The following is a 13998-nucleotide window of genomic DNA, read 5'->3' as shown; positions in this document are numbered from 1 at the left end:
TGTATGAATTGAACACACTATAACAAAGCCTTTGACTTGTTCCCCACCAGGGAGCACCTTCATTCATTCTTTCAGACTGTCCTAGGCACTCCAGGCTTTCAGTTGATCAGTAATGTTAAATAGTCCCGATTGAAGCATATCATCTGACAGTGATGTGGGTGCTGTTTAATGTCCTTGTAGATTAGTAGATGTGACCCTGCACACCTAAACCTATACTCTTGTTTCACATCCCTCTAAAAGCAACTCCTAGTTCTTTTCTGAAAGATGGATTATTTGAACCAAACAGGACTCGAGACTTGAGAATCATTTGCAGGTTTGTTTATTTTCTTTAGTTGGTGTGTCATATGAACAGAGGACCCACAGGGACATGAAGCAGGTTTACAGGTTAGGTACAGCAGGGGGCGCACCGACAGACACCGAGGAAGGACACGTAGGGGATAGAACACCATGGAGAAAGGTTAAAGGTTAAAAGTTGGGTGGAGGGCGGGAGGTGAGGATGAGGATGGTGAGGGGTCTCTGGGGTGGCGCCTCTTCCTACAGGTCGTCGGCTGCTCCGGAGATTTTAAAGGTGCGTTCCTGTGTGTCACTCTTTAGCACTTCCTCATCGGTCCTAACTGTTCTATAGGCAAACAAAGACGGGTTAAATTCCTTCCTCACACTCACAGAGTATATGTTTGTGTGTGTGTGAAGATTTAACATCTGTGAAACACACACACACACAGGCTTCAGATAAACGTGAGTTTACCTGATCAGAACGGTCTTCCTCTCCGTCATCTCCACCGCCTGATTCTCGGAGAACTCTGAGCTGGCTGACATCGACATCACCCCACCGGAGGACGACGCGGTCTTAGACATCCCATTGGACGAGCCGCCCACGTTGGAGCTGAAGCCGGCCGCTGAGGCGCTCATGGCAGCACTCATACTGGCCCCCATGCCCCCCGCCACATTAGTGCCCATGCCAGCGCCCATGCTAGCGCTCATGGCACTGGCACTTTTGCCACTGGCACTCATGGTGCCCATAGCTGCACTCATAGCACTGCCATTCATGACACCACCACTCATCCCACTGCCACTCATGCCAGCACCCATACTGCCACTCATGCCACTGCTCATGAGAGACATGCTGCGCACCATGGTGTTCAGGCGACTGTCCTCACCTTCAATCAACTTCCTGCAAAACAAAAACAGAACACGAAGTATGAGTTTGGCACCCATGCCTGTACTCGGGAGCAGTGTGAGGTGGCCATGCCTTACGCTGACTGCAGGTCATCAGTAGGTAACAGGCTGTCAAACGTGGCAGTGAATAGACACATGGACACGTGAACTGTGTCTTGTGAGCATTTCCCAAACTCCTATTAAGTCTATTATTTTGGCTGTCTCTTGTACGTCTGCCACTGGGCTGATCAGAGGAAATAACACGAGGAGAGATCTCACCTGTAGGTGGTGATCTCAATTTCTAAGGCCATCTTGATATTGAGGAGATCCTGGTATTCTTTCAGCATTGTGGCAATCTTGGTCTTGATGGACCGCAGCTCCAGCTTCAGAGCCTCAATTTTGGCCTGAGGACAAACAAAGGATCAGTCAGTGTTAGATGGCTGAGCTGGCCCTGGGAACAGTTTGGGAACAGTGTTACTAGCAGTATTGATGATGATGATGATGATGGTGATGATGATGATGGTGGTGGCGAAAGGGGAGAACTCACAAGGAGGTCCTCTTCCTCCTTCTTGTGGCGTAGCTGGGCCTCACGGATCTGAGCTTCAAGCGCCTCATTTCTATTTTTCAATGCCTCCAGTTCACGCTCCTTGTTCTGAATCTACAAACACACACACACACATATTCTCACAAAGCCTGACTGAGTGACAAACAGATGAACCGCATGAAGTGGTATTGCTCCTGTTAATGACGAGACAAACTGATAATAATTAGAGCCATCACTCACATCTTTCTTAACCCCTGTGATCTCCTCTCTCACGCCCCGCACTGATTGCACATGCCTCGATGTCGAACTATTCATGTCCTGGAATTTGTCCTTGTACCAAGCGTCCATTTCCTGCCAAAATACAGACAAATAAAAGATGTAATCCTGACTTCGCAAACTACTTAAATTATTACGTTTAGACCATGTTTACAAAGTAAACATGTAAATTTAGTCCCTTTTTGGCTAGATTTGAATGTTTAAAGGCTGATCTCCATGTTAAACTGTGATTGTCATTTCTAAGAGTTTCATAATTCCCTGAACACAGGCCTCAGTGTGATGGGGAGCAGACTACCTGTAGGTTCTTGGCGGCGATGCTGTCGTACTGTGCTTGGATGTCCTTGAGCGCAGACCCTAGGTCAGGCAGTGAATACGCCACGTCCACTGTAGACATGCCACTGTAGATCTGAGCCATCAGCTCTTCGATTTCCTAAGGACAGCAGATATTACATGTCAACAACAACAGCAACCCTATGGTATTGTCACAAACGGCTTAGGTCAGTGGTTCCCAAACTATTCATGGCAGGCCCCCTTTTGCCAATGAGAAAAAAATTGTCCCCCCCATCACCATGGTGCAAAAATTGAGACACCCATATAGTCTAATACCTGTCTTTATTTAAAGAAACGAGATACTATGCTGTAGCCCTCAAACTCTGCTGTGTGAGTGTGTGTGAGTGTGTGTGACGGTGTGTGAGTGTGTGTGCGTGTGTGTGAGTGTGTGTGAGTGTGTGTGCGTGTGTGCGTGTGTGTGTGAGTGTGTGTGAGTGTGTGTGCGTGTGTGTGCACGGTACCTGCTTGTGGACCCTCTGTATGAACTCCAGCTCGCGCTGCAGGTTGTCCAGCTGTTTCTCCAGGGCAATGCGGCCAGCTGTTGCAGCATCAACATCCTGAGGAGTGCAGACGAAAGGAGAAAAAAATATTGCTGAAAACTCCGAGGAGACCACCGGTGAGCAATTAGGAACCACAGACAGCCATAGCTATAGTTAGACACAAGAAGACATGGAACCTTCTGGAAGCCTGAGGTGAGCGACACTGAGGCAACAAACAGGAACTGAGTGGCTCCTGTACGCTTAGCCTTGAGCGCTAGCACTGCATACACTCATGCATATGCACATTCCATGCATTCATGTACTTGGGAAGTCGTGTGTTCGTTTGAAGAGCAAATATGAATGTAAAGACAAAAGTGAACTCAAATGTAGATGAAATAAGCTGACAGCGTGGGCCGTACCGGACGGAATGCTTCAATATCCATCTCAGCCTTCTTCCTGGCCTCCACAGCCTCTTCGTACTTGACCCTAAACATCTCCAACTGACCAGCCATGGCATCCTTAGCAGCAAAAGATAGATCCTACAGGCAGGAGTAGAGAAAGACAAGAGAGGACGAGAGGAGAGGAGAGAAAGAGAAGAACTGTCATTAGCTGAGCTTGAGCTTAAAATGAAATGAACTCATGTTGTGCTTTCCTGATGTATTCCTTACTAATGCCATTCCATATGGGCTGTGTGGTGTGTTCTAAGGCTTTTTTGGGGGGGGGGGGGGGGCAAGCTAGCTAGCTATGTGATCTAATCACCGGAGTGTTTTAGCTATCAGCTACTGGATGGGGTGTGGTCTCACAACCATCCACATCCAAACTCTTGCCTCCTCTGTCCCCTTAACACACCACACCTCATCATCACACCACTACCACACTCATTTGCACACTCTCACCAATTTGACACCCCCCTCACCCCCCACCCCCCCCTGTCTGTCCTACTCACCCTCTGAGCCCTCATCTGGTCGGCCACCCTCTTCATCTCACGGAGCTGCTCCTCGTACAGCATGCGCAGGCCTGAGGGCTTGGTGTAGCGGTTCTGCAGAGCGTCGATCTCTGCCTCCAGCAGCTTGTTCTGGGACTCCAGGGTGCGCACCTATCCCCCCCCCCCCCACACACACACACACACACACATCACAGGATCAGGATAAAGATGACAGATGAAGACGGGAGAGCGGTTAGGGGAAAAGAGGGGAAAGGCTGAAAGAAAAGAAGGTCTTACCTTCTCAATATATTTAGCCAGACGGTCATTGAGGGTGATCATCTCCTGCCTCTCGCTGGTGCGGGTGCTCAGGAAGGCCTGGTTATCAGCAACCGCGGTATCCAGATCCATGAGTCCCATGCCAACACAAAGTGCACCCATGCTGGCACCACTGACAAAGAAAACAGTCATATTACATGAGGAGGAGTATTACCATATTTCATCAGTCATTTAGCTCGAATGCCTATGATTTTATAGGGTATTTAAGAATACATAACATCTATGGTTAGCTATGGTTATATGGTTACGAGTTGTATGCATTGCTCATGGAGGCACTCAGTGAGTTGCCTTTGTGATTTTGGTATAGTATTAGGTTATCCTGTAAGTGAACTCAAGAGTTTATAGAGGCCTACCCGGTCATGTGGGCTCGGCGGGAGCCGGACACCGCTCTCCGTCCCATGGTGCCGCTGCGGTTGTAGCTGGCGGAGCGAGTACGGATGTCTCGGCGCGTTGGAGACGGGCTAGACACGCGCACCTTGAGAGAGGAGGAGGCAGATAGAGCGCCCTCGAAGTGGCGACGGTAGGAGGACATCCTTTCTGGGCTTCGACTCATGATGACTCCGCGGGGTTGGTTTTTCTTATTTTGCGATGCTGCCTGTGGATGAGACGATGCTGTCCGTGGATGACACACTGCCTCTCTCAGTCCAAAGGCCCTTTTTATACAGTTGCCAGATATTTGGCCCATCCTACCGTGTGCGCTAGCGTGGAGGAATCTCGTACCTCAATCCAGCATGAGAGCGAAAGTGCCCGCTCAGTAATCTAGCAGACACCTGCGAAGAGGTTTAAAAATAGTGGGGAGAAGAGAGAGCTATGGGGAGTCATCGCCTTCGATCGAAGGACAAGTGGTGGGCTCATTAGCGTGTTTATCAGATCAGTGTGTCTGAATGAATATGGAGAGGATATTCAGACAGGAGACAATACTTTTACACTTTACTTTTAAAACACGTTTTACACCGTGCGCAGAATGGCGTGATTTAAGCTACCTGGGGACCAAAGAGTTACCCATTCCTCCTTTAATAGGGCATGCCATCACCTGGAAAGTAAACTGTGACTGGCTCATTGGGACATCTCCATTTTTATATATGTGTCATAGTTTACTACCTTGTGTTTATAGCAACATTGTTTATGGGTTTATGGGCGCGCAATCGTGGTGAGGAGGAAAACGGGCTGCAATTTTCACAACAATAAAAGGCCATCAAAGTTAGGTCCAATTTTCATCTAATTTTTGTTGGAAGGTACTTTAAATGAAATAATCGTGCAACATCAGAAATATGTCCCACATCACATTAAGTTCTGCACGCTGGGTGTGTCACATCCGATCACAGCATTCCGGTTGGCAATTTTAATTTGTGCGGACATCAGAGGGGTTATCAAAATTGCAGCTGCCTGGACATACTTGCGCCTTTGGAAGAATGTAAAGACTGCACGGGGTCATGTTCGACTGCTTGCGTCAGTATTAAACCTCTGTTCGGGCGTGGTCCGTGCAGACTCGTGGCTTACAAATCCCTCTACAGTTCCATGCTATTGTGATTCCTGCATAAATATGTGTATTTGTGGAAAGTTATTCTAAAACTTAAATCTGAGTTCTCATATGAAAACCAATTACCAGATGTCAAAAAACGAACATACCACTGTACAGTTAGGCTTGTGCTGTGATTTTGCTTAAGTGAGTTGTAATCCAATTGTTGGTGGTCTGTTATCTTGCAGTGGGTCTTGGACAAGCAAGACCTCACGAAGGAGCGACAAAAGGACCTGGAGTTCCTGACGGAGGAGGAGTACTGGAAGTTGCAGATCTTCTTCGCTAATGGTAGCTAGCAGCCATCCACAAGCTGTTTAGGAAATTAGTTATGTCAGTAATTGATCACTTCCAAGCTCCTTTTTGATGAACCTCTATCCTTTACATATCTTCCAAAATCCACTGATTAAAATTTCAGATTTAGGCACGACACTTTGACAAGAGCAACTACGAGGCATGCCATCAACTTGCACTTTACAATTTACCTTGTGGGGTCTAGGAATGAAGTGGTGTATATACAGTAAAATAAAATCATACTGTGATGATTTGGGACCTTCTATCTGCTCGTCAATTGGGTCACATGACCAATTAAGTGTAGTTTTTATACCTGGTTGTTTTTTGTGTTCTTTACTGTGTCTTTGTCGTATTGTTTTCTGGTGTTTCTAGTTCTATGTTCTCGAGTTTCCAAGTTCCCTAGTCTCGCCAGTCACAGTCCTCATGTGTTTTTGTAAGTCTCTTGTAATTCCTAGCCTCGTGTTTTGTTAAAACCAACTTCTCTGTTTTTGCCCTCTGTTTTGATACCTTCTGAGCTTTGCCTTTGGACGCTTTGGATTTCACTGTTATCTTCTGTGTGTTTTTTGGAGTATCTTTTTCTTGAAAGAGAAATTAAAAACGATTTCCAAACATCCTGCGTTTGGGTCCTACTACCTCCTCCTTGGCTCAGTGAGTTAGTCACTGGACCAGAAAACCAGCGGCCAGGGTTTGATTCCCGAAGTCGGCCCTGGCACATACAGCAAGATGTGGTGTGCAAAAATTGATACCCTGACAACATGGTGTCAGGATAATAACCTCTCTCTCAACATCAGCATAGGAGGCAGCAGGAGGAGGAGCATGCACCCCTACACATCAACGGATCCGAAGTGGAAAAGGTCAGCTGCTTCAGGTTCCTCTGGGTGAACATCAGCAATGATCTCACCTGGTGTGCTCACACGGACAAGGTGGTCAAAGCGGCCCGAAAACGCCTCTTCTTCCTGAGGAGACTGAAAAAGTTTGGCATGGATTCAGTCATCCTCACTTACTTCTATAGATGCACAATAGAGAGCATCCTGACTGGTTGCATCACAGTGTGGTATGGGAGCTGCACAGCCAAAGACCGCAAGGTCCTACGCAGTGTGGTCAGGACTGCTGAGTTCATCATCGGCAGGGAGCTCCCAGCCCTGCAGAACACCTACCATACACGATGCCTCAGAAAAGCTGGCAGGATTCTAAAAGACTGCTACCACCCATCCTTCAGACTTTTTACTCCGCTGCCTTCTGGTAGGCGTAGCATTCGGTCTCGTACCCGGAGACTGGAGAACAGTTTCTTTCCAAGGCCCATCCGGCTTCTAAATGGACAATGATACACTCCCGTCACTTCCTCACTCGCCACTTTACACACTGTCACTTTCAACTACTGTTTGCACTACCGGTAATATTGCACTACCTGTTACTCCCACAGTTGATTTTTCTTTAGGTTAGTATAGGTTTATTAGGTTAGTATAGGTTATTATATGCGTATTATATGTTTAGCATACTGAATTGTATATTTATTTTGTATATTTAGTAGTTTTATTATATTTGTATCATATGTGTAATTGATGTCCAGAGTACTTATATTTTATGTTATGTTATATTATGTTATAGTTTATTAGGTTGCTGTGCGTTGTCTTGTCTTAAGAATTTCAGTGCCCAGTCTGACTCTGTGTTATTCTGTGCATCTGACAATAAAAGACTTGAAACTTGAAAACAATGGGCACGGCACGGTGAGAGTCAATGGCCAATTTAACACCGGGGCCAGCCCCATGCTTCTCCTCAGGCCAGCCCCATGCTTCTCCTCAGGCCAGCCCCATGCTTCTCCTCAGGCCAGCCCCATGCTTCTCCTCAGGCCAGCCCCATGCTTCTCCTCAGGCCAGCCCCATGCTTCTCCTCAGGCCTAAGCGCCGGTGACTAGCCCTGGTCTTCTGTTCCATTAGGGGCTGTAACATCAGGGACATTCACAAACAGAGAACATCAATGCAAGAGACTTCTAAACAGTGTCATGCGAGTACACATAAAATAAGTTCAAACGACTTTAAACATGTCATGAAACTGTTGGAAACAATGTCCTTGTTTTGATTTATCCGTAGATAGTTTCTCTATACAAATACAAGCCAAGTCATTTCCATTGCTAGGCAACCTAAACTAGTGCCACCCGTCTGTTTTTAAATTTCTGCGGTTTGATAGTTGCATTGTATTCCATTCCAAAAGTCATTAGTTCATCCCTAATTAGTTCAATTTAATTCAGGTTGATTCATATAGCACCAAAACAATACAATGGTCTCAAGGCGCTTTAGAGAGCTCAGGGCCTGAACTGCTCCCGTTTGGGCCACTGCCATGGTTCAGCCTCAGCACTGGAAACAAAACAAGTCCTAGGTTTGCCGTGGGTTTCACCCCATAGTTGAAATGCTCCAGATGAGTGCAGAATATATTGGGGTCATGGGAGTGTTGCGACCTAGATGTATTTGATAGTTTGCATGGTTATAATTTACATCGAGGTAGGCTGAAGTAGATCTGGGCAGTCTGGAGGAGATATATTGTGTTTCTATTGTGTTTTGGTTTTGTTTATATCCTGGATATGGTTCTGATTGATGTGGGATGTCTAGAGGTCGGGGTTCAGAGGTGATGTGACTTCATCAATGATCGCTCGCCCCGGTATTTTTATGAATGCTTTGTGAAAACCCCAACGAAGAACTAAAAAGAATAAAGTTGACAAATGAAAGACGGATCCATGTCTGCTTAAGGGTGCAACAGGAGTGTTTTTCTAAGGACTCAAAGCTGCTCCTTTTGTTATTGACTACAAAGACATTTATGTGTCGATTTGTGACAGCTTTTTTTCATTTGCTATAAACTTTCACACAGACTCTCTAGCCACTCAATGGTCAGTGTTTGACTGTGTTCTTTCAGTGCAATAAGTATGTCAGACGAGTTGCACTAACTTATAGTACTTAGCTGGATGATAGGCAGTTGATGAGTTGGTCAGGATGTGTTCTGTAGTTTTGATATAATGCAGTGTGGTTGTTAAGGTTCTGTAGTTACTATGTGGGTGCTGTTTAATGTGCTTGTATATAAGTAGATGTGACCCTGCACATATGAGAACACCTATACTCTTGTTTCACATCCCTCTAAAAGCAACTTCTAGTTCTTTTCAGAAAGATGGATTATTTGAACCAAACAGGACTCGAGACTCGAGAATCGTTTACTGTTTTTTTTATTTTCTTGTCATAGGAACAGAGGACCCACAGGGACATGAAGCAGGTTTACAGGTTAGGTACAGCAGGGGGCGCACCAACAGACACCGAGGAAGGACACGTAGGGGATAGAGCACCATGGAGAAAGGTTAAAGGTTAAAGGTTCATTTGGTTGGAGGACGGGAGGTGAGGATGAGGATGGTGAGGGGTCTCTGGGGTGGCGCCTCTTCCTACAGGTCGTCAGCTGCTCCGGAGATTTTAAAGGTGCGTTCCTGTGTGTCACTCTGTAGCACGTCCTCATCAGTCCTAACTGTTCTATAGGCAAACAAAGACGGGTTAAATGTCTTCCTCACACTCACAGAGTATATGTTTGTGTGTGTGTATGTGTGTGTGTGAAGATTTAACATCTGTGAAACAAACACACAGGCTTCAGATAAACGTGAGTTTACCTGATCAGAACGGTCTTCCTCTCCGTCATCTCCACCGCCTGCTCCTCGGAGAACTCTGAGCTGGCTGACATCGACATCAACCCACCGGAGGACGACACGGTCTTAGACATCCCATTGGACGAGGACACCATCGTGGACTTCCCATTGGACGAGGACATGGTCTTGGAAGCCATCTCCATGGCAGAGCCGCCCCCGTTGGAGCTGAAGCCGGCCGCTGAGGCGCTCATGGCAGCACTCATACTGGCCCCCATGCCCCCCGCCACATTAGTGCCCATGCCAGCGCCCATGCTAGCACTCATGGCACTGGCACTTTTACCACTGGCACTCATGGTGCCCATAGCTGCACTCATAGCACTGCCATTCATGACACCACCACTCATCCCACTGCCACCCATGCCAGCACCCATACTGCCACTCATGCCACTGCTCATGAGAGACATGCCACGCACCATGGTGTTCAGACGACTGTCCTCACCTTCAATCAACTTCCTGCAAAACAAAAAACAGAACACGAAGTATGAGTTTGGCACCCATGCCTGTACTCGGGAGCAGTGTGAGGTGGCCATGCCTTACGCTGACTGCAGGTCATCAGTAGGTAACAGGCTGTCAAACGTCGCAGTGAATAGACACATGGACACGTGAACTGTGTCTTGTGAGCATTTCCCAAACTCCTATTAAGTCTATTATTTTGGCTGTCTCTTGTACGTCTGCCACTGGGCTGATCAGAGGAAATAACACGAGGAGAGATCTCACCTGTAGGTGGTGATCTCAATTTCTAAGGCCATCTTGATGTTGAGGAGGTCCTGGTACTCTTTCAGCATTGTGGCAATCTTGGTCTTGATGGACCGCAGCTCCAGCTTCAGAGCCTCGATTTTGGCCTGTGGACAAACAAAGGATCAGTCAGTGTTAGATGGCTGAGCTGGCCCTGGGAACAGTTTGGGAACAGTTACTAGCAGTATTGATGATGATGATGGTGATGATGATGATGGTGGTGACGAAAGGGGAGAACTCACAAGGAGGTCCTCTTCCTCCTTCTTGTGGCGTAGCTGGGCCTCACGGATCTGAGCTTCCAGCGCCTCATTTCTAGTTTTCAAAGCCTCTAGTTCACGCTCCTTGTTCTGAATCTACAAACACAAACACACACACACACATATTCTCACAAAGCCTGACTGAGTGACAAACAGATGAACCGCATGAAGTGGTATTGCTCCTGTTAATGATGAGACAAACTGATAATAATTAGAGCCATCACTCACATCTTTCTTAACCCCTGTGATCTCCTGTCTCACGCCCCGCACTGATTGCACATGCCTCGATGTCGAACTATTCATGTCCTGGAATTTGTCCTTGTACCAAGCGTCCATTTCCTGCCAAAACACAGTCAAATAATAGATGTAATCCTGACCTCGCAAACTACTTAAATTATTACATTTAGACCACGTTTACAAAGTAAAAATGTAAGTTTAGTTCATTTTTGGCTAGATTTGAATGTTTAAAAGCTGATCTCCATGTTAAACTGTGATTGTCATTTCTAAGAGTTTCATAATTCCCTGAACACAGGCCTCAGCGTGATGGGAGCAGACTACCTGTAGGTTCTTGGCAGCGATGCTGTCGTACTGTGCTTGGATGTCCTTGAGCGCAGACCCTAGGTCAGGCAGTGAATACGCCACGTCCACTGTAGACATGCCACTGTAGATCTGAGCCATCAGCTCTTCGATTTCCTAAGGACAGCAGATATTACACGTCAACAACAACAACAACCCTATGGTATTGTCACAAACGGCTTAGGTCAGTGGTTCCCGAACTATTCAAGGCAGGCCCCCTTTTGCCAATGAGAACAAAATTGTCCCCCCGATCACCATGGTGCGAAAATTGAGACACCCATATAGTCTAATACCTGTCTTTATTTAAAGAAACGAGATACTATGCTGTAGCCCTCAAACTCTGCTGTGTGAGTGTGTGTGAGTGTGTGTGCGTGTGTGTGCACGGTACCTGCTTGTGGACCCTCTGTATGAACTCCAGGTCACGCTGCAGGTTGTCCAGCTGTTTCTCCAGGGCAATGCGGCCAGCTGTCGCAGCATCAACATCCTGAGAAGAGAAAAATAACTGAAAACTCCGAGGGGACCACCGGTGAGCAGTTAGGAACCACAGACAGCCATAGCTATAGTTAGACACAAGAAGACATGGAACTTTCTGGAAGCCTGAGGTGAGCGACACTGAGGCAACAAACAGGAACTGAGTGGGTCCTGTAGGCTTAGCCTTGAGCGCTAGCTCTGCATACACTCATACATATGCACATTCCATGCATTCATGTACTTGGGAAGTCGTGTGTTTGTTTGAAGAGCAAATATGAATGTAAAGACAAAAGTGAACTCAAATGTAGATGAAATAAGCTGACAGCGTGGGCCGTACCGGACGGAATGCTTCAATATCCATCTCAGCCTTCTTCCTGGCCTCCACAGCCTCTTCGTACTTGACCCTAAACATCTCCAACTGACCAGCCATGGCATCCTTAGCAGCAAAAGATAGATCCTACAGGCAGGAGTAGAGAAAGACAAGAGAGGACGAGAGGAGAGGAAGAGAAGAGCTGTCATTAGCTGAGCTTGAACTTGATGGGGTGTGGTCTCACAACCATCCACATCCAAACTTGCCTCCTCTGCCCCCTTAACACACCACACCTCATCATCACACCACTACTACACACTCATTTGCCCCCCCCCCCCCCCCCCCCCCCCCCCCCCCCCCCCCACCTGTCTGTCCTACTCACCCTCTGAGCCCTCATCTGGTCGGCCACCCTCTTCATCTCACGGAGCTGCTCCTCGTACAGCATGCGCAGGCCTGAGGGCTTGGTGTAGCGGTTCTGCAGAGCGTCGATCTCTGCCTCCAGCAGCTTGTTCTGGGACTCCAGGGTGCGCACCTATCCCCCACACACACACACACACACACACACACACACACGCACACACACATCACAGGATTAGGATAAAGATGACAGATGAAGACGGGAGAGCGGTTAGGGGAAAAGAGGGGAAAGGCTGAAAGAAAAGAAGGTCTTACCTTCTCAATATATTTAGCCAGACGGTCATTGAGGGTGATCATCTCCTGCCTCTCGCTGGTGCGGGTGCTCAGGAAGGCCTGGTTATCAGCAACCGCGGTATCCAGATCCATAAGTCCCATGCCAACACAAAGTGTACCCATGCTGGCACCACTGACAAAGCAAACAGTCATATTACATGAGTATTACCATATTTCATCAGTCATTTAGCTCGAAAGCCTATGTTTTATAGGGTATTTAAGAATACATAACATCTATGGTTAGCTATGGTTATATGGTTATAGGTTGTATGCATTGCTCATGGAGGCACTCAGTGAGTTGCGTTTGTGATTTTGGTATTGTATTAGGTTATCCTGTAAGTGAACTCAAGAGTTTATAGAGGCCTACCCGGTCATGTGGGCTCGGCGGGAGCCGGACACCGCTCTCCGTCCCATGGTGCCGCTGCGGTTGAAGCTGGCGGAGCGAGTACGGTTGTCCCGGCGCGTTGGAGACGGGCTAGACACGCGCACCTGGAGAGAGGAAGAGGCAGATAGAGCGCCCTCGAAGTGGCGACGGTAGGAGGACATCCTTTCTGGGCTTCGACTCATGATAACTCCGCGGGGTTGTTTTTTCTTATTTTGCGATGCTGTCTGTGGATGAGACGATGCTGTTCGTGGATGACACACTGCCTCTCTCCGTCCAAAGGCCCTTTTTATACAGTTGCAGTGATTTGGCCCATCCTACCGTGTGCGCTAGCGTGGAGGAATCTCGTACCTCAATCCAGCATGAGAGCGAAAGTGCCCGGTCAGTAATCTAGCAGACACCCGCGAAGAGGTTTAAAAATAGTGGGGTAAAAAGGTGTAATTAACAAGCTATGGGGACAAGTGGTGGGCTCATTAGCGTGTGTATCACATCAGTGTGCCTGACTGAATATGGAGAGGATATTCAGGCAGAAGACAATACTTTTACACTTTACTTTTAAAACACGTTTTACACCGTGCGCAGAATGGCGTGACTTAAGCTACCTGAGGACCAAAGAGTTACCCATTCCTCCTTTAGTAAGGCATGCCATCACCTAGAAAGTAAACTGTGACTGGCTCATTGGGACATCTCCATTTGATATATATGCGTCATAGTTTTAGAGGGATCATACAAAATTGCAGCTAACTGGACATACTTTCGCCTTTGAAAGAATGTAACGATTGCTTGCTTGAGTCAGTATTAAACATCTGCTCGGGCGTGGTCCGTGCAGACTCATGTCTTACAAATCCCTCTACAGTTTCATGCTATTCTGATTCCTGCATAGATATGGTATGTGGATTTGCGGGAAAGTTATTCTAAAACATAAATCTGAGTTTTCATATGTAAACCAATTACCAGATCTCCAAAAACGAACCTACCATAACGAATTTATGCGCAAAATGGCAACTCAAGGTTGACAGAACAATGTATTCAAGCAAAGGGCATTA

At 47.1% G+C, this 13998-nt stretch overlaps 2 protein-coding genes across 2 annotated transcripts in view; both read right to left on the bottom strand.

Moving 5' to 3' along the window:
• LOC105889785 (glial fibrillary acidic protein-like) overlaps positions 1–4598 on the bottom strand; it is a 4751-nt gene extending 153 nt beyond the window's left edge. The window contains exons 1-12 of the mRNA XM_031582146.2: positions 4399–4598; positions 4007–4157; positions 3731–3880; positions 3204–3323; positions 2767–2862; positions 2271–2405; positions 1940–2050; positions 1703–1813; positions 1435–1559; positions 1115–1171; positions 746–958; positions 1–619 (exon numbers count right to left, since the gene is read on the bottom strand). The exon at positions 1–619 is cut by the window's left edge and continues 153 nt beyond it. Coding sequence (XP_031438006.1) covers positions 535–619; positions 746–958; positions 1115–1171; positions 1435–1559; positions 1703–1813; positions 1940–2050; positions 2271–2405; positions 2767–2862; positions 3204–3323; positions 3731–3880; positions 4007–4157; positions 4399–4598 — 1554 coding nt within the window. The 3' untranslated portion in view covers positions 1–534. The remainder of the gene's footprint in view (positions 620–745; positions 959–1114; positions 1172–1434; positions 1560–1702; positions 1814–1939; positions 2051–2270; positions 2406–2766; positions 2863–3203; positions 3324–3730; positions 3881–4006; positions 4158–4398) is intronic.
• A 4678-nt stretch (positions 4599–9276) lies between these two features.
• On the bottom strand, positions 9277–13361 carry LOC105889784 (glial fibrillary acidic protein-like). Its single transcript, XM_031582145.2, has 11 exons — positions 12938–13361; positions 12553–12703; positions 12263–12412; positions 11908–12027; positions 11488–11583; positions 11082–11216; positions 10752–10862; positions 10509–10619; positions 10249–10373; positions 9496–9984; positions 9277–9361 (listed from the first exon to the last, which is right to left on the bottom strand). The coding sequence occupies exons 1-11, from the start codon at positions 13135–13137 to the stop codon at positions 9277–9279; spliced, it is 1773 nt and encodes a 590-aa protein (XP_031438005.1). The 5' UTR covers positions 13138–13361.
• Positions 13362–13998: the final 637 nt, after the last annotated feature.

The sequence above is a fragment of the Clupea harengus genome, chromosome 15 (genome assembly GCF_900700415.2).
Source record: "Clupea harengus chromosome 15, Ch_v2.0.2, whole genome shotgun sequence".
In the NCBI taxonomy this organism is placed as follows: Eukaryota; Metazoa; Chordata; class Actinopteri; order Clupeiformes; family Clupeidae; genus Clupea; species Clupea harengus.
The sequence above is the reverse complement of the archived record's forward strand: the minus strand, read 5'-3'. Positions and strand labels throughout refer to the sequence as shown.